The sequence below is a fragment of the Gigantopelta aegis genome, chromosome 9, assembly GCF_016097555.1.
Source record: "Gigantopelta aegis isolate Gae_Host chromosome 9, Gae_host_genome, whole genome shotgun sequence".
Classification (NCBI taxonomy): Eukaryota; Metazoa; Mollusca; class Gastropoda; order Neomphalida; family Peltospiridae; genus Gigantopelta; species Gigantopelta aegis.
This window is the reverse complement of record NC_054707.1, coordinates 58,021,896-58,047,076: the sequence shown is the minus strand read 5'-3', so window position 1 is coordinate 58,047,076 and position 25,181 is coordinate 58,021,896. Positions and strand designations below refer to the sequence as shown.

The window sequence follows — 25,181 nt, the reverse complement described above, 5'->3', positions numbered from 1 at the left end:
ATTTTGTATATAGCTTTATCATGTACCGTTACAGATTATGTTTGATTTTCATGGTGATTTACCCATTTTATGGCCTGTGAACTTTACTTTTTTTAGCAGTACCTCAAGATATTGAAGTGAGATTTTGTGTATTACTTTATCATGTACTGTTATAGATCAAGTATAACATTCATGATGATTTACCCATTTTTCACAGTTACGGCCCTTGAATTTAGGAGATATGAAAATTTGGTCAGTCTAATAGGGGACATGTTTTATTTCAGCAGTGCTCTCAGAATTCTTGTTAATCATCAGCTATTGCATGTCAAACATTTGGTAACTTTGACACATCGTCTTAAAGAGGAAATCTGCTACGTTTTTCCATTAGTAGCAAGGAATCTTTTATATGCACCATCCCTCCACAGGCAGGATAGTATATACTGTGGCCTTTGAGATTCCAGTCATGGTGCACTGGCTGGAACGAGAAAAATAACCCAACTGGACTGGCAAATTCAGAGGCTATGCCTAAACCTTGTTTGGCACATAGAATATTAGCATCTGCAAGAATGTACATTAAGAAAAAAGCTTTGCTGTACTTGCTATATGAAATATTTATAGGATATTAAATAAGCTTCCATTTCTTATCATGTTTATGTCCCGAGTGAAATAATTTTCAATTGTCACAAGCTTTAGTGAATGACAATGAAAATTATTTTATGATATGAATATAGTGTGTTTAATATCCTATTTATTACCCATAATCGATCTTAATTTATATCACTCAACTTGTTTCGTTGATGTTTCTGTATGGTTGTAGTGTGCCAGTTGATGACGTCAAAGTATTACGTCCCACTTTGATATGTACTAAGATATTTTTAACCATATGTAATACATCTCCATGACCCTCCTGTATAATGACACCTTTATGTAGAATGCTATTAATAATGTATCTAGCATTAGGCATATTATATTTTTTATTTCAGAGTGGGATTTGGCTTACAAATGAGTACAATTTTGCTCAGCAGTTATTTGCTGTTAATTCGGGTCACATGACACTGAAGCTGGAGGTGGAGCCACTAAAAGGATATGATAAAGTACAGATTCCAGGAAATGTAGTTCTCAAAGATGAAGTCCAGATTCAGGTGTTTATTTAATTTTTCTCTTATTTAGATAGTTATTTGCACTTCATTTCAACTTATATTTTCGTGCTTATAGCCAATTAATGTTCATGCACACTGTCCTGGGCACACACCTCGGCTATCTGGGCTGTCTGTCCAGGACAGTGGGTTAGTTGTTAGTTGGTTAGTGGTTAGTGTGAGAGAAGAGCGTGTAGTGGCCTTACCCATTGAGCCCTTGAGAACTCGCTCCTGGTACTGGGCTGCGAACCCTGTACCTACCAGCCTGTAGTCCAATGGCTTAACCACGACACGACCGAGGCCGGTAGTTATTTGCAAGCAATGTGCAGGCAAAATAGTCTGAACAATACGAGAAATGCAAATACATGTATTAATTTAGTTTTGTTCAATTTGTTTATAATTATTCCATTTGAATCTCATTATTCTTTGTGTCTTTTAAAATTATCGGTGTCTTGGGAACATTTTAGTCTTATTTACCAAATTAAGTGTATCATGAAAAAAATACGGTATATATTAAAACATTTCGCCTTCTTTGTTGTTGAATATATATATTTTAGCGAATATTTTTTATACAGATTCTGAGAATCCTTGAATTACCATTAGCTCAAAACATTAAGTTTTTTAGTTCAGCTCAACATTAAGTTTTTGAGTTCATCTCAATGTTAAGTTTTTTTTAGTTCAGCTCAATGTTAAGTATTTGAGTTAAGCTCAATGTTAAGTTTTTGACTTGAGCTTCGTTTTTTTCACAAACTGTAAGTCCTAGTCTTTTCTATTTGCACCTGTGGATGTTCATCTAAAAAAAAAAAATTGTTTTGTTTAACGACACCACTAGAGCACAATGGTTTATTAATCATCAGCTATTGGATGTCAAACATATGGTCATTTTGACACAGTCATAGAGAGGAAAGCTGCTACATTTTTCCATTATTAACAAGGGATCTTTTATATGCACCATCCCACAGACAGGATAGCACATACCATGGCCTTTGATATACCAGTCATGGTGCACTGGCTGTGATGAGAAATATCCCAATGGGCCCACCGACGGGGATCGATCCCAGACCGACTGCACATGCAGTGAGCGCTTTATCACTGTGCTACGTCCCACCCCATCTTCATCTTTAGTGCATGTTAAAAATATATATTTCTTAATTTTTTTTTAATAGAACTTTCATCTTTATTTTTACATTACAGATTTATTTTCTAAAATTAATTATTAATTTTTTTTTAATCATATTTAAGTTGAATGTTTACACGTGTGACTATGAGTGACGCCAAATCAGATTATGGAATTATGCTTTTTCATATTCTAGCAAGAAATGTTTTTTTTAATGATTATGCTATTTGCAAGAATTAAAATGTTTTTTGGTTTTTGATCATCTTTATTTAGGTTTTTGAAAAGTTGACCATGCTGAATCCCAGTGTGTGTGATGGACAGATTCTTGTAACTCCAAATACTGAAACTGTTATTAGAACAAACAGGTAGGCCATAATTCAGTGTTTCTGCCAGAAAGAAATATTTGGGTATCGCACTATAGAATTGAATGCAACCACAGTCAACGGGATATGGGGGGCCTCACCCAGAAAGAAAATGGATTAAAAGATAATTTTGTCAAAAGGTTAACTATTAAAAAAAATCTGCAAACAAATTTGAGTATGGCACCATACCCGTTTTACCCTCTGGCAGAAACCCTACATATATTTACTGCTCTATATTTAAAGTAGTGAGCATTAAAAATCTTAACTGTTTTGTAGCATTTTCTCCTTCGATTGACTTCGATAGGTTTATTCTTAATCCAGACCTTCAAAACTCTGGAATTTTGGGTCCATTGTCATTGTTATCCCTGGATATTAAAAATAGTGAAAAGTATTCCTATAAAATCCTCTCCCTGCCTGCATGTTTTACCGTTAGGAAGGAATTGTTTGTTACACATTACAACATGCATGTAATGTGTTGAAGTGTTTGTAAAAAATGACAGCAGGTTTCGTAATTAATATATATACCCAACAGCAATTGATTCAGCAACACACTTAGGTGTCATTCAGTAAGCATTGCTTTGTTTGACTGAAAACAGCTATGCTTTAAATAAAAAAAATTATACCAAGGAAAGTTATAGCCATTTGGTTAGCTGTTGGGATGTTCTGGAAATTAACACTGGTGTAAGATGATTATGGTTTTCTCCATTACCTGCTTTGAGAACAATGATTTAATGACACTAATTAGTCAACATATACTGAAATTAATTGAAAATGTTAGATTTGTAGTTGCTAAAAGGATACAAGAAGAAAAAATAATACATTAACTAATTTTGTATAACTGGATGATTTCTGGTAAACAATAAACAACCCACAAATTGTATACACATATGCAATAGCAATAGAACTGAAAATTGGATAGTGCATTTTCAGAACAGTTCAGTATAATTGTTTGGTGTTAAGAATAGATGTATATTAAGAAAACCTACAATGTCTTTCTCTACCTGATTGCTTGTTTTTCATTCAGGGATTTAGATGCACAGGTGAACTATGAAGTGTTTGGTCAGAGTAAAGGCATTGCTATAGTCACAGTGAACAACAATGGTCTACTGACAACTGGTCCAATACCTGGCACGGCCATTATTCACATCACAGCACAAGAAGAGTTTGGTATTAATCAAACAATGGTCATTCTCGTCAAGGTATGCAGTAGCTTGGTTAGAAGGGAACTTTTTACTAGTTTTATGTCTTTAGAGAAATAAGTAATGTTAAAAGTTGACTTTTATCACTTTAGTCACCATTTGCACCCAATGTTTCAGTAGTATCCTGCTGTCTTCATGGTATCAAATAGATGTATTGCAAATAGATTTTAAATGGCTTTTTCTGAGTAAAGTTTGATCTTTTGTAGATAACTGAATGAATTGAAATCCCCAGATGTTGTGCACAAATTGTGACGAAAGTGTCAAATGTTTTGCCTGTTTTTTGTCTCTAGAATGAAACAAAAGGAATGTGGTTTTTTGGTGTGTGTTTTTTCTCTCTCAAATGCTCCTGTCTAGCATTCATGTCACACACATGACATAATTATATAATTTTCATTTCTAATGTAAATAATCTTATTTATGTGCTTACTTTTGTTTTATACCCAATAGGCCATGTATATTTTTGTGCTGGGGTGTCGTTAGCCATTCGTTTGTTCGTTCGTTCCGTTCTGTTCCGTTCCTTTCTATTTGTTCGTTCATTCCGTTTCATTCTTTTATTCCTTCAATATTTGTTTGTTTGTTCCATTCGTTCGTTTTTTCATTCATTCATTCATTCATTCATTCATTCATTCCACACACCTGGAGCAGTTCCTTATCGGCAGGGTTTGTTTTTTGTTTCGTTAATTTTATTTACTTACCCCAACTAGTGATGATCATTAGCTTGAGTAGGCCTGCTTTATTATAAATGAAGGCTATGGAAGATAGATTGGTACAGAAGAATAGACAGACTGCACCTTTGATTCAAACTGAAGGAAAGAATGCTTTATTTAATGATGCACTCGACACATTTTATTTACGGTTATATGGCGTTGGATTCAAATTGAAAGAGTTACATAATGTTACATCCAAGAGAATAAGAGTTGGAGGAAACTGTTAAAACTAATTAATTTGTTTTATAGATTTAAAAATTTTTTTTAAATATCTGACAAGCAGGGGGAGAAAGATTAAAAAAGATGAGCTAAAGTATTAATTGGCCTTTGATGGAATCAGAACTACTTTCTTCAGGGTCAATGTTCTCGCTGCTCCATTTAAGTGAGGCAGCCCATCCTGCTACTGTATTTTGCTGCCCTCCTTTCACGTTCTACCACCATCCTTTAATTTTCTGTACTCCTCTTTATTTTCCACACCCATCTCTGCTGTTTCCAAATGCTCACTTTAAAAAACCCCAATAATAATAAAAAATTAGTCTGTCCACTGGGTTGGATGTCGCGTAGCCGCCCTCCTTTAATTTTCACCCAACGAGAACACTAAGGGTATTTAGTTTATTTTCATAACATAAACTACTCAAAAACTGCTGTCTGTAACAAAAAAAAAAGCAGAAAAAAAAAGAAGAGGTGATCACTTGACTTGGAAACAGGATACCCATGATGCAATGGAAAATTCTTGCCATTGATTGGCTATTGTGATGTTGGGGTGCATCCATAGGAATTGGGGGTAGGGGGGGGGAGACATAGCTCAGTAGTAAAGCACTCGCCTAATGCTTGGTTGGTTTAGAATCGATCCCCATCTGTGGCCCCATTTGGCTATTTTTCGTTCCAGCCAGTGCTCCACAACTGGTGTAACAAAGGCTATCTGTGAGATGGTGCATATAAAAGATCCCTTGCTGCTAATTGAAACGAGTAAGCCATGAAGTGGCGACAACGGGTTTCCTCTCTCTATATCTGTGTGGTCCTTAACCATATGTCTGATGCCATATAACTGTAAATAAAATGTGTTGAGTGCGTCGTTAAATAACACATATCCATACGAATTGGTGGGATTTGGGGGTGGGGGGGGGGGGGGACACAAATTAAAGGCGTTTTATGATTTTCATTATCCCTTTAAGTATATTTTCTTTTTCATTTACGTGTATGTAAACCTTTTTTGTTGTAGGTGAAGACTGTATCATACATGATGCTGAATGCAGACACTGTACTGCGGACAACATCAAAACACCTCACCAGCATTCCCGTGGGAACCACACTACAGTTCTCAGTCAGTTACCATGATGACCTGGGCGAGTCGTTTTATACGACAAACTTACACCTGAACTTCAGATGTAGCAGGTAATGGTTTTAGATAACTGGAATAATTAATTGATCATTGACATAATTAATAAAATACAGATATTTTTTATCCTCAGTCAGTGTTTTAAATTTGTTCAAGAATTGCTAAATTTGTCTTATAAAAAAAAAGGGGTCACTGTTCATGTATATTCTATATACAGTTTGATAAATTGTTAACTACAGTAACTACACTAACCATTACTGTAAAATTTTATGTTGTATATGCAGAATATAGCCCCAGTTCATTGATTGTAATTAAAAGTATGAAATAAAATCAGTTGGTAACTTCATAAGAAAAACATTGGGGCTGAATTTACAAAACTCTTTTTTCTTAAATGCAGGTGTTTAAGCATTGTAAATGTATGTAGTACATGAGTGTAAGACATAAACAGGCTTTGTAAATTTGGCCATGGAACTTTACGTACGATTTCAAAATAAATTTTTTGAGGGTTTTTTGCCATATAGAAAACACATTTGTCATGGTTCTCTAGTTTTCTCTTTAATTTTCAAGTATCTATTTGTTGAATGGAATATTTACACTAAAAGTTAAGCAGCAACTAAAAATTTACATTTGTTTGTGCTGTTTCATCTTCAGATACGATTTGCTGCATGTTTCCAAAGGTAATGACAACAGCACATTGGTGGTGAGGACCATTGAACCAGGACAAACTATTCTAAAGGTAATGTTTCATGATGAACTTGGGACTTGGAACATGTGGTATTGCACCCTTAGTTTAAACAAACTGCAGTTCCCCTGTAACTGAGTATTTTGAAAAGTGCAAGTTTTCATGCTCCAGGGTTTTAAAAAAAATGAACGTCTGATGTACTACACTCTAAGCTGGCATTGTCTCATACAGTTACGTACACCTGGAGTGGATGTTTAGGAACACAGCATCTTGAGTTTGAAAAATTGCAAAGACCAGGACTCGTGCTTATGAAACCTTTACAGTCCAGACTTAATCTGTAATGACGTCACACACATACAGTTTGTATGGCGTTGTCATGACATTTAGTGTCTCAGACTCTGTTAGAGTCTCGAGTCTAGACTCTAAAAGTTTTCTAAGCACCAGACCTTGTTTGTTTATAGTACCGAGTGCATCACCTCAGAGACTATTGTAATTGTATTAAATGCAATGGGTGTGATTTTTATTTTATTTTATTGAAAACATTTTATTGCATAAACAACAAAAGTATTGGGCACAGGTTTGCCAACTTACTAGGCCCTCTTCTCAGGTATGATATGTCAGTACCTTTAACTGAAATGTACTACTTTTCTTCAGGTGTGGGACAAGCAGAACCCATGGATGGCGGACTACATAAACATTCCGATTGGGTTTGCCGTCTCCCCGTCACAGGCTCACTTCACACTGGGTTCCGTCATCTGCTTCAACACACCCCTCGTCTCGGAGACAGGTACGTCATTTTTTTCTTTGTTGATATGAATTTTTTTCACATGTATTACACTTCAGTGTCATTTTATTATTTCTCTACTTAGTGTTGCACGTTAACAGGGAACATTTTGTTTTAAAAATATTGATTAGTTAATATGAAAAAAGGAAAATTGCAATTTCTAAAACTTGCATAGCAAGGTGGAAACTGAGACAGATATTACTAGTGTTAGCTCAGTGTTCAGTTTTTATAATTACCAACTTGCATAGCAAGGTGGAAACTGAGACACAGATATTACTAGTGTCAGCTCAGTGTTCAGTTTTTATAATTACAAACTTGCATTAGCAAGGTGGAAACTGAGACACAGATATTACTAGTGTCAGCTCAGTGTTCAGTTTTTATAATTACAAACTTGCATAGCAAGGTGAAAACTGAGACACAGATATTACTAGTGTTAGCTCAGTGTTCAGTTTTTATAATTACCAACTTGCATAGCAAGGTGGAAACTGAGACACAGATATTACTAGTGTCAGCTCAGTGTTCAGTTTTTATAATTACAAACTTGCATAGCAAGGTGAAAACTGAGACACAGATATTACTAGTGTCAGCTCAGTGTTCAGTTTTTATAATTACCAACTTGCATAGCAAGGTGGAAACTGAGACACAGATATTACTAGTGTTAGCTCAGTGTTCAGTTTTTATAATTACCAACTTGCAGAGCAAGGTGGAAACTGAGACACAGATATTACTAGTGTCAGCTCAGTGTTCAGTTTTTATAATTAAAAATTTGCATAGCAAGGTGGAAACTGAGACACAGAAATTACTAGTGTCAGCTCAGTGTTCAGTTTTTATAATTACCAACTTGCATAGCAAGGTGGAAACTGAGACACAGATATTACTAGTGTCAGCTCAGTGTTCAGTTTTTATAATTACCAACTTGCATAGCAAGGTGGAAACTGAGACACAGATATTACTAGTGTCAGCTCAGTGTTCAGTTTTTATAATTACCAACTTGCATAGCAAGGTGGAAACTGAGACACAGATATTACTAGTGTCAGCTCAGTGTTCAGTTTTTATAATTACAAACTTGCACAGCAAGGTGGAAACTGAGACACAGATATTACTAGTATTAGCTCAATGTTCAGTTTTTATAATTACAAACATACTGCCATTATACGATTTACTCTGTTCTGATTGGATGACGTCACCAAAAAACATGAATGTTATCCTTCAATAAACCTAAGAAAATGACGTTTTTACCTGAAACTGGTCATCAAAAGGACATTAGAGACTAGTTTATGTGTATTTTAACTAAATAAGTTGTGTTGTTTGTAATTATAAAAATTGTTTGACATGTATGTAACCCTCTCTCGGTTGAAGTAATGTTAACAACACTTCGGCATAGGTTCAGCCATTTTTATTCAAGAGAATAAAAAATACCATAAAGAAAAACCTAAAATACATAAAAATAAAGCATCCTTAACATTTAGTTTGTAACACATATGGATGCAAAACAATATATATAAAAGTACAATTTACACATTGTCATGTGCACACATAAAAAAACAATACAATTTCCTCACCAGAACATCTTGTTCAGCTCGCACCAAACACAGCACTCGAATATATATATAAACGAATAAATTACATATATATATATAAACAATTAACGACTTTGCAGTCTGTTAAGATCTACAGTTTAGTTTTCACTTCATGTAGCTCTACCTTTGCATCTCGATGTCCCAAGAAAAAGATGGAAGTGCCCAAGGTGTGGTTATTTTTGGCGGGGAAAAAGATCGGATTTTTACCAGCATGCATTGCTACCTGTCATGTGTCAGAGTGTTCAGTCAAAGCGTAACTGTCACTAACTTCACGTGCCCTGATCTCACACCCAACTGCATAAAATACAACACGGCTAACCAACTGATAAATAATTATGCAACCTGTCGTGACACTATTAAAAAGTGTAACTGAAATAAATGTAGGATATATAAATATTAACAATAGGTATTAATATAATATTCATATGCGATAGTTATCAATAATTACAAAACTACCCCTGGTTACATGTATAACAGTTACAAATTTAGTATAAAATTGCTTTGCTACTCTACGCGATTTTATACAATTTGTTTATAAATTCACAAAAAATTACAAACAATTCTTATATGTTTGGCTCAGTTTGTCAAAAACTATAAGACCTAGATCAAAGCAGCTTGAATCAATTTTTTTTTTTATTTAATTAAATTTGTCATTGATGTTTTTAATTTGTTTTACATTGTTTTTTGATTATAATTAAAAAAACATACTTTAACTATATATATATACTCTTCAAAAAAAGAAACGCATAACTGGTATATGTTAGGATTGGATTGCAAATTTATAGCATCATATCTTTGCTCAATACCAGAGCAGTAAAATTGAAACGTGTTAAACATGATCAGATCATCACTTGGAATGAAATCGTCTATCAAATCAACAGGATTAGGCCACCGTATCAAGGTCACAGTCATGGACACTAATATCGAGTATGAGCCCCATGAGCAGCAATGACGGCTTGGCACCTCCTACGCATGGAATCAAATAATGCTTGAATCACAGGCTGGGGAATTGTAGCCCATGTTTGTTGCAAAGCCTGGAGCAGCTGGGGTAGCGTTTGTGGCGCAGGATTACGTTGCCGTAAACGTCGATCTAGTTCATCCCACAGGTGCTCGATGGGGTTAAGATCAGGTGATCTTGAAGGCCATGGCATCACTCCGACATTGTGTTGATTCAGGAAGTCTGTTGTTATACGTGCGCTATGTGGTCGTGCATTGTCGTGCTGGAAGATGACATTTTCTGCGTTGATGAAAGGTATGGCGTGACGCTGGAGAATTTCGTTGCAGTAACGTTGGGCTGTTAGATGTGGTCGTGCATTGTCGTGCTGGAAGATGACATTTTCTGCGTTGATGAAAGGTATGGCGTGACGCTGGAGAATTTCGTTGCAGTAACGTTGGGCTGTTAGATGACCTGGGACATGTACACGGTCTGTTCTGCTAGTGTAAGTGATGGCCGCCCATACCATAACACTCCCTCTCCATATCTGTCCACCTGCCGCACACAATTATTAGTATAACGCTCGTTATGTCATTGGTAAACTCTAGCTCTGCCGTCGGCGCGTTGAAGCAAAAAACGCGACTCGTCGCTGAAACCCACTCTTCGCCACTGCTGTCGACACCATATCAGAACACGTCTGCATCATGTAAGCCGTAGACGCCTATGTTGCACGGTTAAAATTATCCATCTAGCTGGTCTTCTAGCTCGGATATTGGCTTCACGTAAACGGTTTCTTATGGTCTGGTCTGAAATTCTTCGCATCCCAGGTATGGCAGAAGTTGATGATGAAGCAGTTAGGAATCTGTCACGTAAATGTCGTAGACGTATGTATCTGTCTTGTGCCGGTGTGGTAACTCTGGGATGACTGGATCTGGGGCGGTCACGTGACACTCCAGTTTGCTGATAACGGTGCCAAAGCCTAGATATTGTACTCTGAGATGTGTTGAAAAGACGTGCAACTGTTGATTGCGATTCCCTGGCTTCCATCCGGCCAATTGCGTTGTTACGTTGTGGTTCTGTCAGCCTGGGCATAATTTCAACGTTACGTAGCAACACTATCGATAATGCGTGTGTGAATGTAACTCAATTTTCTGTCAAGGGGTAGTGCATGTGCTTGTATGTGCATGATTTGTACATGATAAATGTGAGCTCTGCAACCATTATTATGGATATTGTGAAATGTGCTGACGTCAAATCATGCGTTTTGTCAACTTCAGAATTGCATGATATCATATCCACTAGCTATAGAATAAGATAATACTAAAACATTCACTATTGTGTTATTTCAAAATTAATCTTATGAAAAATATGCTCTCGCGTTTCTTTTTTTGAAGAGTACATAATTATATTAACAATGAATTTCTCATCATAAATTAAGAAAAAAAATATGAAATTTTTATTTGTATAGCAAATACAATAGGCAAGAAACATGTAATTCTGCAGAATTGTGGTAATTTAAAAATATATTTCCTAAAATCATATTGTTTAAAAATATAACATTGATATCATCCATAACATATTTTAGGTCATTTTGGAACATGGAAGTCAAGGAATCCCTCCATGAACATTAATTCAGAGAATGGCATAGCAACGGCAGAACGACTCGGCAAAACAAGTATTGTATATAATGTTTCCACCGACATCACTACGTACAGGGAGGTAAATACCATTCTTCAGTGTTCTTCTGTTTGTGTAGGGTTGTCAGATCAAATGTGATTGTGGGATTGTTAGCATTCATTGATTTTTTATATTAAGAGACAAATACATATAGAATTTACTGCTAGTATATTTACTTCCATTATATGTTTCTAAAAAAACTATAATCTCTAGCTTAAGGCAGGCCACAGAAACAGTCGATCTACTGAATCAGCTCAACAAAAATATTGTCTGAAAATACATACATTTAATTTGTCATGAAAAGTACTTAATTCAACCAGTTACATAATTGTTATGTCCCACTTTTTAATAGTATTTATGGGATGTTAAACGTGCTTCCATTTCAATTCATGTTTATGTCCTGAGTGAAATAATGTTCAGTTATCACTAGCTTTAGTGAGTGACAATAAAAATTATTTAATGAGGGATATAAACATGTGCTCCACTGTTGGTGTATCAGAGGCCATGGAATGTACTGTGTTGTGTTTCTGGGAAAGTGCATATAAAAGACTCCTTGCTGCTGATGGAAAAATGTGGGTTTTTTCTAAGACCACAGCTAGTGATTAAGAAATCATTGATCTCGAATGGTGTCATTAAACAAAACAAACCAACTTTTTACCTATTAAAGGAAATGTTTTATTTAACAACGCACTCAACCCATTTTATTTACGGTTATATGGCTGAGGACCACACAGATATTGAGAGAGGAAACCCGCTGTCATCACTTCATTGGCTACTCTTTCCGATAAGCAGCAAGGGGTCTTTTATATGCACCATCTCACAGATAGGGTAGCACATACCACGGCCTTTGATATACCAGTCGTGCATAGGCTGGAACAAGTTTTTACCTATTATTTAACCTTACACATTACACATTACACAAGAAGCATTGCTTGTTTTTCATACATTGACATGGCTGTGTGACAAATATGTGATGGACAAAATATTGTATTACAGTGCACTTGTTTATTATTTGACTTTTTTATGATTTAGATAATTGTGCAGCCTATATCAACAGTAACCCTTGCATGTCCAGTAAAATACCTCACCAATGTGCTTGGATCTAGCGATGCTGTCAACTTTCCAGTGATGTTTCGGAAATGGGCCAAACATTTTTGGTAATTGAATTTTCTCTTTTCTCTTTTATATTTTATTTTTCATAAATTTAGATAAAGGTTAAATATTAACCTTTAGACTACTGGATTAATTTTTGACAAAAACCATGTTGAGTTCATAATTTTTACTCACATATATTCGCTTAAATGTTTTATAAATACATAAAATAAAGTTCATATTGAATCAGTAAGTATTTCTTCTTCTTTTCGTTCACTTGTTGACTACACGTCAAGGCCAGCAATGACTATGAACGATACTGTTCTTTGTAGATCACTTCTTGTGCCGTACAGCTTCTTCTGGAGAATTGTTGTAGTTGTTCAGGTAGTCTCCCTCAGCTGCTGTAGGTTTATGCAGTCTTGGATGACATGTATAATTTGCATTTATTTTTCAAATTTTAATGATATTTTTTATTAGTTAATGTTGATTAAAATTAGGCAAAAAAAAAAAAAAGTCACGTTTACTCATGTTCTGGCGAGAATTTAAAAAACAAAATGAATTTTGATTCATATCCCAATATTTGGTGATTTTCGTTATTGGTAAAACGATCAAATTTATTATCAAATTAGCCGTCACAATCAGCTATCGATCCCTGAAAATGACCTCGATGTGCCGAAAATACTTGCCGAAAATAACTTTTTTAACCCAAATTCCAAGGTATTTTCCATTGAAAAAAGAAATCTAAAGACACAGGAAACTGAGTTGTCCCATTTCCTGTTAATAAAGTCTTTCCGGTGAGTGTCATGTGCAAAATGGCGGGAAATATGAATTGTGGTATACATTGGTATATATATATATATACACTGTATAGAGTTTACTGGCGTAATGTCAGGTGAGATATCTTGCCTGCAGTAGTCAGAAATTTAAATAGATAGATTATATTTTGGAAAAGTACAGTGAAACACCCTCAGGTGTATGGATTAGAGAGGTTATGTTCTTACTGAAAAACATCCTGTTTTGAGGGAATTCCAGTTTCTCAGAGGGTCTGCTTTTCAGGGGTTTCACTGTGTTACGTTTATGTCCTCTACATTTATTAAAAAAATATATAATAAAAATTGTGTTTTTAAAATATAGGGGGTGGCCTTAAAATGGAGTTCTCTGTTCCATTCCCAAATTATTTTAGTTCATTTATTAATAACAAATATTGTAACCTATTAAAATGTTGTTTTTTACAAAAATAATTTCAGTTTGGTTTGACGTAAGAAGAAAAGTAAATATTTTTAGAAATAACAACGAAATACAATTTGTGTGTGCAATTTACAAATCAGTCTGCTCGGAAATAAATAACTAGTAGTAAATTACATAGTATGATAAAAATGTGGTCACTGTTGGACGGACTAAATAATAATAACTTTTTATTAAAAAGTTGAGATTTTTGTCTCAACTTTACAAAGTAAAAATGTGAGATATAAGTAATATGTTTCCAACTATGGCATCAACATTTGCGTTTAGCTCAATTTCTCACATACTATAAGTCCTAGGTCAATAAAACTTGGTTTATAGTTGCACATGTGGATGTATATCACAATGCATGCAGAAAAAAAAGAGGTTGTTTTCATTGGCTTTCACTTTTTAAAACATACTTTGATTTGAACATCTTATGGATGCAACTGTCATCGACATCGAATAAGTTTATGGTAGGTGAGATATTTAATTCCGCACAATTCTTTATCTGTTGTTTTGTCTACTATTCCGTCTGGTTTCTCCAGGTGAAAACTGCAGTGCCCTTGTGAAACAGAAGCACTATACTCCACCCAGTGTGCCCTTCAACTGCCATCTGGAGTTTACAACTCACATGCTGGATATTAACATTGACGAGGTCTTCCATGTTTTTGCAGCATTTGACACAGATAGAGGTAATACTGTTAACAGTATAAACACAGAGAGAGGTAATACAGTTAACAATATAAACACAGAGAGAGGTAATACAGTTAACAGTATGAACACAAAGAAATAATACAGTTAACAGTATAAAGACAGAGAGGTAATACAGTTAACAATATAAACATAGAGAGGTAATACAGTTAACAGTATAAACACAGAGAGGTAATGCAGTACTAAAGTTGCTGCCATCGGTAATATGACGTCATCACGATTAGCACAAATTAGTTTGACGTCACACATTTTAACTAAAGCTTTGAAAATGTTATGCTCAGGTACACAGGTCTTGTTGGCTTGTAAACAAATGACCCATCAACAGCAACACATTACCTAGAGACCTTGCAAATTTGCATACTATTATTAACTGGGTTAATACACTAAAATTATCACATGGGTTTATGACATGGATATCATGGGTAAGTTATAGGATAAATTTAACTATAAAACTGAGAGGTCATAGAATTATTAGTATAAAGATACAGAGAGTTAACAGTATAAACAAATGGAGAGAGTGATTGGTAATAGTTAACAGTATACAGAGAGAGAGAGGTAACAGTTAACAATGTAAAAACACAGATATAGGTAATAGAGTTAATAGTATAAACACAGAGGTGATAGAGTTAACAGTATAAACACAGATAGGTAATACTTTTAACAGTATAAAGATACGGAGAGAGGTAATAGTTAACAGTATAAACACACAGGTAATAGTTTAACAGTATAAAGATATGGAGAGAGGTAATAGTTAACTATAAACACAGAGAGGTAATAGAGTTTTAACAGTATAAAGATACGGAGGGAGGTAAGTTAACAGTATAAACACACAGAGAGGTAATAGAGTTTTAACAGTATAAAGATAAGGAGAGAGGTAAACAATATGGCATCTGCAACAAATTATTTGGTAACAGTGTTAAAATGTTCATGCATTGAAAAATGTTTGGCCAATTTGTTCATGCATATTGTTTTTTGTTTTTGTTTGTTTGCAGCAGAGCACGTATGTCGTGTATCACAGGTCATCAACAAGCAGAGTCACAAAATGAGCACACTGAACACACAGGTTCACCTGAAGGCCACCGTTTTCAATCAAGGGGAACAACCACAGGTGGAGTCACTGCCAGTTACTGTTGATTTCTATCCAGCATTCTATGTGCATAACGAAGATGTCAAGTTAACAACAATAGCACCACTGTCTTCAATTCGAGTGTCGACACTTTCTTCACAGGCAGAATCCATTGAGGTTTGTCGGTTATTTGGCCTTGTTTTGTTATGTCTTTGTTAATGGCACTGACCCTAGTTAATAGGCAACAGGGGACAATATTTAAAAGTTTTAATTAACTAGAAGTTGATTCACTTAATTTTCACCCAGGTAACCGATTGTTCAATTTTATTTTTGAAACTGGTGAGTTACCTTGTACACTGGTTCTGTACTACATTGACATTCCAGATGTATTTTAAATAATTGATTTTTCAATGAGAGAGTATTCTTATATTTAACTACTTATGTGCTATGCAGCAAACCACAATGAACAAATCGACTCGATTAACAGGAAGACCTAGAAATGACAAAATAAAGAGAAAGAATTGCTTTTGTCCTCGAAATGTGAGTTGATTACAGATAGCTTTAATGTCAAAATTGGCCCATTTAATTTATATTTTGCTTGATATTATCAGAATATTTTGTATCACTTTAAAAAAGAAAGAAAAGAGTAATGTTTAATTCTGAACGTAGCATATATTAATTTAGCTTTGTGTGTATTAATGTCTTGTTTTCAAGCTTCCTATTAGAACTTATTAGTACACAAATTTCATCCATTGGCATCAATACATTTTTATATTTTATGTAGATATCTGTGAGTGACTCCTCTCTTTTGATGGCACTGAGTCCAGAACAAGACAGCCAATCAGGATCTGTCATTTTGTATCCAATCAGATTACTGGAATCATTGTCATTATGGGAACGTGAAAATCTGGACCTTTGGATTGAACTAACTGGAACACTGACTGGACAGAAAGTTGAAATTCCAGTGTATGTTAAAGTGATTGGTGAAAAACCAGGTTATGAACGTAAGTATCTAAGGGGTTTATTCATACCTCTCTTATATGGCCATTTTAAAAATGGTTTAGTTTACGGTATCATCAGACTTAACATTTTATCAGAAGGTTGACAAGTAATTGACTTCTTTGTTTTAATTTACAAATAATTACAATGAAAAGATTATGGAAGTAAAGTAGATATTTTGACTTAACATCTTTTAATAGATCAATAGAAATTTGTTGGGTTTCTAGCTACCAATAGTAATTATAGTAATGGTTTGCATAAGCATATTTTCAAAACCTGCTTCAAACACTTGAGGAATAAAAAAAGTCAATCATATTAGTTTCTTGTTAGTCATTCCATTATTTAAAGTCTGAACCAAATTGTTAACAACTACGATAAATTACTCTCCTACCTTTAATTACCATTAGATATTGGTGGTATTGTTACAGTCTTGTATGTGGAATCTGTCACTAATGGTTTTTTGACGATTTGTGTCTGGACAAAATTTAGGGGAAATCTAACAGTAATTAAAGGTAGAAGAGTAATTTACGGTAGTTGTTAACAATTTGGTTCTGACTTTGGGATTTTTAATACCATAAGAATTAAAAAAAAAAATTGTAACATTTATGCGATTTTGTAAAACTGAGGTCATTATTGTAAAAGTTATGTTTGTAAATGTTATGTTTTGTTTCAGATCTGAACAAGAATTATCGGGATGTTTCCTGGAGTTATTTGTTGCGTAACTTCCTGTTCGCATATCAGTCATGGTTTGCTACTCTTGTGATTGTGCTTATTACTGGGGCTGCAGTTCTCTTTGGTAAGTTTGTCAGATTAAAAAAATAGAGCTTCTGTCTTATAATGGTTTTTTATCTTCCTCTTTTATCTGTGATTGCATTCAATTCCACAATCCCGTCAGTGGGCCCATTGGGCTATTTCTCATTCCAGCCAGTGCACCATGACTGGCATATCAAAGGCCTTGGTATGTACTACCCTGTCTGTGGGATGGTGCATATAAAAGATCCCTTGCTGCTAATCGAAAAGAGTAGCCCCTGAAGTGGTGACAGCAGGTTTCCTCTCTCAATATCTGTGTGGTCCTTAACCATATAACCGTAAATAAAATGTGTTGAGTGCGTCGTTAAATAAAACATTTCCTTCCTTCAGCAATTATTTATGTACTAGTTTGGATATGCTGTGTTCAAGATCGAAAACAATATAACAATTAATGAACCATGAATTTATTTTTATTAAAAATATAATTACTGGTATTTTAGATTTATATTGTCGATTTCAGTTATACTACTTCCAGTATTAGATACCTAACATGTGCAGCAAATATGAAAAACAAATGGAGAATTATTTTATGATCTGCATTTTGCTCCTCAACTACACAATTTTAAAAGCCTATTTATGACAATTAAAACAAAGTTTCCTTAAATATTTTTATGCAGCAGTGTACAGGAACCCATCACCTACAAAACCAATCCAAAAGTAAGTTGTTGTGATAAAAATTTAATTCAGTATAATCAATTTTATGAGTAAAAGTAGTTAAAATGTCCCTTCTTTACTGCTTGATCTTACCCATATTTCTTTAATCAGGTTTAAAAAAAAAAATTCATCAACTTACTCCACATTTCTAAATGTTATTTTCAGGTTATCAGATTGTTTTAAAATCTCGCTTCCAAACTGTACCAGGCAATACTTCATTTATGTCAAGCGGTCAGCTTGTCCAGCACAGTCCATCTGGTTATTTGCAGAACTCACCAATGTCAGGTTTGTCAGATATTAACACTCTTCATACTATTAAACCAGTTCATACTATATACAAAATATAGTCTTACACTAGAATTTGGGTTCTAGGGCATTTCCCCCCTGGTAAATTCCCCCCGGTCATTTCCCCCCTGGTACATATCCCCCCTGTTAAATTCTCCCCTTCAATACTTAAATTGACAGTTTTAACAGACACTAAAATAGTTCCCCTCCACCCCTTCAATACTTAAATTGACTGTTTTAACAGACACTAAAATGGTTCCCTTGCAGTAGTAGAGTTACTTTCTAATCCTCTTGATTTAATTGCTGGTGAAGAAGCCCTCATAGCAACCTATTCCTTTTTTTCTTAGATCAACAGATTGTATTATCTACTAAAAGAACAATGTTTGAAGTAGTGATATGTTACTTGCTAATCCTCTTAATCCAATTGTTGGAGCATATCACCCAAACATCTGGGTGTTCCTTGATGTTTTAAAGAAGGAGCAGTCCCAGACAGAAGTAGCCATGACACAAGCACTGGTCGGCGAAGATGGACCACCACAACGCCGCCAGTACAGGGATGTCACCAAACGACTATAGAATCTCGTCAATGATTATGACAACAGACATGTGTTGCTTTTCTTACATGGAATTGCCCACAATCTGCAGATGTAATCCCACTGTTCAGTTAAATAAAATACAATTTTGATCACTAATAGTATTAGTAATTCTTTATAATAGGGGGGAATTGACTGGGAGGGAAATGACCTTGGGGGGAAAATACCAGGGGGGGGAATGTACCGGGGGGGAAATGACCGGAGGGGAAATGCCCTGGTATGAGAATTTGATGTATTATGTTGTTTTTTCCCCCACTGTTATTAGTCCCTGTTGTTATTAGTCCCCTGTCAGTACAACTGGATGGGACTATAGGTTTTGTCTCGTCTTTCTGTCTGTCCGTCCAGCATAGAATTTTCAGGTTGTTTTTTCACAAATCCTTGAGATAGTGAGCTGAAATTTTGTGAATAGCGTTATGTACTGTTACAGATCAAGATTGACTTTCATGGCGATTTTAACCCATATTTGACAGTTATGGCTCTTGAACTTAGGAGATACAAAAAAAGAAAAAATTCTGGACATTTGTTTTTGCAATGCCTCAAGATATTGAGCTGAAAATTTGTGAATAGCTTTATCATTTACTGTAACAGTTACAGATCAAGTTTAACTTTCATGGTGATTTGCCCATTTTTCACAGTTATGGCCATTGAACTTAGAAGATAAAACTATCTATTGGCCCTGGCTTTTACAGTACTCTCATAATGCTTGTTCCTTGATGGTGATGGCACTGGGAGATATTGCATTATGAAACAATTCCCAGTTAATGTAGCTGTATTTTGTTATATTTATATTATTGAAGTTTTTTTGTCAATGTGAGTTTTTAATCTACAGACTAATTACATAGACTGGTTGTGGAGAATATTACCAGGTATGGGAACCCCCTGTTTGATGGATTTGGCTAAATGGTAAAATTGTCACGCTCTTGGCATCCAGCATTTATTGCACTAAACATTTTGCACCCATCCTTTTTCAAATATTTGTTTCCACCATATGAATATCTGCTTTGTCTGACAATATACCTTGAAACTTCCAGTTTGTTTATTATGAGGGTTACTAGCAATAAATTTGTTTTACTGGTAACCAATGTTCAGATACGTAGAATATTTCCTTGCCAATTATTAAAATGTTACTAATTTAAACTAAATTGTATTAATATTAAATGTGGTAGCCACTTTGGATAAAAATGAGTTAAATTAGCAGAGCTAGCTCTGCCACTCGCTAATTGAGAATTTTAAGAAAAATTAGCTAATTTTATTTTAATTTGGGGGGGGGGGGGGGGAGAGAGTAATAATTTATATTTTGTTGGAAAATAGGTTTTACATTTTTTAGATAATTTGGTTGAACTTTTTGAACACCCAGAGCTAGCCCCTATTAGCCAATTGCTAATTTTTATCTAGCAATTGGCTCAATTTATCTATGAGCAGGTAGACTCCTGGTTGCTGTCCGATCTTTCCTGTGGAATATTTGTATTGTGTGTTGATCTGTTTCAAAACTTTATGCTTACTATGACGTTTTTTGGTGTCTGATGTTTTAGGTTTTCCGTATCAAATTCCCACCTCACCATCTTTCCTGTGGAATATTTGTATTGTGTGATATGATCTATTTCAAAACTTTATGCTTACGATGACATTTTTTTTTCTCTGATGTTTTAGGTTCTCCGTATCCAATTCCCTCATCACCAACATCACCAAGATTGTGGTCCGTGAACTATAACCAACAAGATCGCTCCCCACTGCGCAGGTCGCCATACTACAAGTCCTGATGAAACAGTTGGCTTAGTTTTTCTAATAGACTTACTTCTTCCAACAAACAGTAAAATTGACAGCTGAAAAGAATTGCTATAGATCAGGCAATGTGTTGGCTACAAGACTTAGCTGGTTGAACAAAACTGCCATTTAACCGAGAATATGTTGATACAAGTCTTGCAAATTTGAAAAGGATTGCCGTAAGTCATGAAGATGTTATGCAAGTCTTGCAGATTGATAATGATTGCCAATAAATCCTGGAATATGTTAAAAGTTACGAGACTTGCCAATTAATAAGGATTGCCAATTACCTCAAGTTGTGTAATATGTGAGAAATACAAGTTTTACTGATAAGGATTGCAGTATGTGTCATGGACATGATGGACTAAATACAGATGAACAGTGCTGGATTAACAATGTGGCAGGTATAGCAAGTGCTGTGGGCCCCATGCATTTAAAGATATTGCACACTGACTTTTTATCTTCTTTTAAAAAAAAAAAAATTCACATGGTCACATTATTTTTATTAATTAGTGCTACTGACTGCAGTTAGAGGTTATTTTATTTTTTTCAGTATGTAATCCTATGGTAGTATTTGAGGGGTTTTCGTTTATTTTTGTTAATATGTAACATTTAGTATAGGGATGGACATTGGTAATGTGCTACCGGCTTGCTACGGGCCCCACAGCTGCATAATGCGACACTTCAGATGATTTGATGTCATCAATTTGTGTGCAGTGTTTTCTACAGTTTCAGCCTTAAAAACTACAGGCTATATTAATAGTTGAATTTCCTTTTTTTTAAAATGTTTTCCAATCATGCATGGTCAAGTAGTCATCAATATTGGTACATTCCCCATACACTAGGTTTATTGGTTTTTGTCAAATTTGTTTTCACAAAATTCAAAGTGAAAACGAAAAAAAAACCTGTAAATGATTTGATTGTAATTTTTAATGCCAAGCTTGTGGAGGAATATGTTGACCGAAATATAGACTTACGTGATTGCAAGAGACAATTGTGATTTTATCAAACCGGTGGTTACCAGGGTATTTTTAGTGTGAATCTGTGAGTTGTGATCAACAAAGCTTGAATTTCCTTTCATTTGTGTTATATGACATTGTGATGTACAAATATTTTATATGGATATGAGTTATTTCACAGAATGATTAATATCTTGTTCTTGGTGTCTTTAATGGTCAGGGCTAGCTCTGGCAGTCGCCAAATTCGCCAGTTGCAAATTTCGAAATCAAGTGGCGAATTTTATTTTAATTTGGCGAAATAATTGCATGAAATAATTAACATTTTGTTAAAAAAATAACTGAATTTTCTATAATTTTTTAAGTTTAGTAGATAATTTGACGAAATGTTTTGCTGACCCAGAGCCAGCCCTGATGGTAAATAAGACATTATTAAACAGTATGTATAAGAGGTAAATGAAGTCAGCAATTTATAAAAACAGTCATGCTATTCACATAAAATGTTCAGTTGTTGAGTACCAAATCGAGATAAAAACTTATTTTTTGACAGTGATGCTACCTGGTTATTTAGTGCAACCATTAAATACATCACTATGTTTTTGCCTTGTGGAATTTTGCGTGATGAGCAAAGGAACAAAATGTGATGTATTTTATTATCTAGACCTGTGAAATCAGAGTTACACGTATAATAATAATAAAAAAGAACGGAGCTTTAAATAAAATATATTGTCCAAAACAATCAGCATTATAATCAAATGTTTTTCACAATGACAATATTTCATTAACGAGTGCAAGATCATCATCGTAGTGCATTTCCCCTTATTTCAATAGACCGGTCCGAATATCCCAACAGGCAATGAAATCACTATCATTTTCTATATTCATTTGGGTTTTACATTTTTATCTTTCTAATCTCACTTTTTTTTTTGTTTCATTCAAAATAAACACCTAAAAAAGAAAAAGTTACTTTTGTTTAAAAGTCTTTTTGATCTAATAATTTCATTGTTTCCTGTAGGGATTGTGTAGAATTTTAATTCTTATCTTCAAGTTTGATACCGACTTTCATTTGCTACATTATGTATGTTTACAGTTTGTTTCTTTTTTCTGAATTCATCATATTTACCCAATTTGGATATTACATGTTTGTTACATGTTGTAAATAAAGCAAGTAGTTGTAAATAATTTAAATCAAACATTAATTTAGATACAACGTGATCATTATCAAGACTAAATAATTCTGCTAAAGTAAATTGTGAACTGGTGTTGTTTTTCTTGTGCATAAGTTTTTAGTTTTTGTTTTTTAAACTCTGGACCCAATTTACGAAGCCTGATTTTCTTAAATGCATTATAAATGTATGTAGTTACACGCGTGTAAGACATTAACTGGCTTTGTGAATTCGGCTCTGTAAGTCTTTCATTTTCATGTGTGTGTGTGTGTGACTTGAATTAAGGATGTAAATTATATTGTTTGTTTTTGTGAAAACATTTTCATTTGTCGCCATAAAACATCTCTGAGTTTGAGCTACTTTCTTAGCATGAGTCTTTTGAAGTTAAGTACATAATTATTTTAGATATATTAACGTATTCTTATATTAATTATTTGAGATTTCCGTTTTTAAAACATATCTCCTGTCTTATTAGCTGATCACTGAATGTGAAAATAAAACCATTGATGGCATTTCCATTTCCAACATATGTCCAAATTCTAGACTAATTTATACTTTTTGTATTTTAAGTTTCTGATACTGATCCAATTGACAAAAACGATATGATTTTCTTAGCTTGATTAAATTAAAAACTCAACCGTTATGTTCATTGTTACATGACAGCACTTTGAGCTGCATTTGCAGATTCTGATGTCATGCCAAGTTATAGGTTTTCACATGACTAGATGGCTCACAAGACCATCAGCCATTAATATAAAATGATAAACAACAAAAACAGAGAAGCTTTAAATGTACCTATATCCTTCATCATCATTGTCAAAATAATTTCATCACTTAGCCAAAATATATGTACACATTGGACTTTATACTAATATTCACAAACTTTTGTTTGTTTTTGAATTGGAATTTTGATGGAGTACTCCGTACTTTTGTAGATGTATTAAATTGAATTTTTTGTACATTTCCTTGTTGTCTAACTGGCTCTATAACAAAGACTTAACGTCTCGAAGGTGGTCAAGACTTCCTGGTTACCGAGATCAAGTTGTGTGCAGAATGGAACTTTGCATTCCACTAATTAGGATTCACAGTACCTCCACAGGGTTTTTACGCGTCCTGGAATGTCCTTGAATTTTGTGATTTTACAATCCAGGCCTGGAATGTCCTGGAAAAAGGATTAAATTTTATTGTCCTAGAAATTGAGGCCAAAATTTTTGTGGTTTATTTTTTTTTTTGCATCTTTACTTTTGTTGGCCTCATAACCTGTCTAAATTCAGACAACAATTTGTTATAATAACATTCATTGATTGAATATTTCATGTCCTGGAAAAGTCCTAGAAATGTTCTTGAATATTTTTTTTCCAAGTGCAGGAACCCTGCTCCATATATACACTAGAATCTTGTTGATTCAAATATGGAACTGCAGAGCTCACGCTGAAAAAAAGTTGGGTTTAGCCCATTTTAAGGTCAACCATTAGTGACTATTAATAGACCAAACGGAAATGCACTATTCATCATTCCCCAAAGGAATAAAATCTTGAGTTAACTGGTTGGTTGCAAACTGTTTATAACTAATGGTTGAGGATGAAATTCCAATACGCCTAAATATATTTTACCTCCAGGTGTAATTTTGATGTGTTGGGTCAGTGAAATAAAATACATAGCGGCTAACAATGTAACACCTGAGAATGCAAATTCAGGTCTTAAAACTTCCTACAACCTGCAAACTACGTGTTCCATCTAGCAATCATTTATTTTATTGATACGGCTTGTCCATGAAAATGGACAATAATACATGACTGACCGTTATCTCACGACAAGTTGTTTTAAAACATATTTAACTAGCAAAAGTGAGTTATGAGATAAATGGTATCTAACGGACACAAATGTATTATTCTATCTCTTACATATCCTCAAAAAACAGGTTTTATGCGAATTTTAACATCTTTTTCGACTAAAAGTTATTTACAGCTGTTGCACTTGTAGCTAACTTACGCGTCACAGACCCATGATTGTCAGGTTAACTATACGTCACAATGTAATCGATTTCCATTGTGTAGTTTTTCATTGGATGTATGGCTGTGGTAACCTGGTCATCACCTAAGAGCAGCCAGTCATATGTCTTGAAATTGTTAACACACGTACATATGTAAACAACCATGTTATGAACAATAACACATGGTGTTCTCACCAACGGGTATATAAGAAACATTTAAAACAGCACTATACTTGATGGGGGGGTGGAGTTTTAATTTATCATGCTTTTATTCAATAAATGTTCAAAACATGCAGCCCTGGGGTGTGCCCTACACAGCAATTGGATATAGAGGTCAGTTTAATTCCCTTGTTTCTCTCTACTTCCTAAATG

At 34.4% G+C, this 25,181-nt stretch overlaps 1 protein-coding gene across 1 annotated transcript in view; it reads left to right on the top strand.

Moving 5' to 3' along the window:
* Positions 1-23,775, top strand: part of LOC121381664 (nuclear pore membrane glycoprotein 210-like) — a 74,316-nt gene extending 50,541 nt beyond the window's left edge. Inside the window, exons 31-45 of the mRNA XM_041511008.1 lie at positions 963-1,121; positions 2,506-2,597; positions 3,619-3,793; positions 5,723-5,895; positions 6,491-6,575; positions 7,176-7,308; positions 11,405-11,538; positions 12,529-12,653; positions 12,942-12,991; positions 14,358-14,504; positions 15,516-15,766; positions 16,374-16,593; positions 17,262-17,384; positions 18,218-18,337; positions 20,581-23,775. Coding sequence (XP_041366942.1) covers positions 963-1,121; positions 2,506-2,597; positions 3,619-3,793; positions 5,723-5,895; positions 6,491-6,575; positions 7,176-7,308; positions 11,405-11,538; positions 12,529-12,653; positions 12,942-12,991; positions 14,358-14,504; positions 15,516-15,766; positions 16,374-16,593; positions 17,262-17,384; positions 18,218-18,337; positions 20,581-20,690 — 2,097 coding nt within the window. The 3' untranslated portion in view covers positions 20,691-23,775. The remainder of the gene's footprint in view (positions 1-962; positions 1,122-2,505; positions 2,598-3,618; positions 3,794-5,722; positions 5,896-6,490; positions 6,576-7,175; positions 7,309-11,404; positions 11,539-12,528; positions 12,654-12,941; positions 12,992-14,357; positions 14,505-15,515; positions 15,767-16,373; positions 16,594-17,261; positions 17,385-18,217; positions 18,338-20,580) is intronic.
* The last annotated feature ends 1,406 nt before the right edge of the window (positions 23,776-25,181 follow it).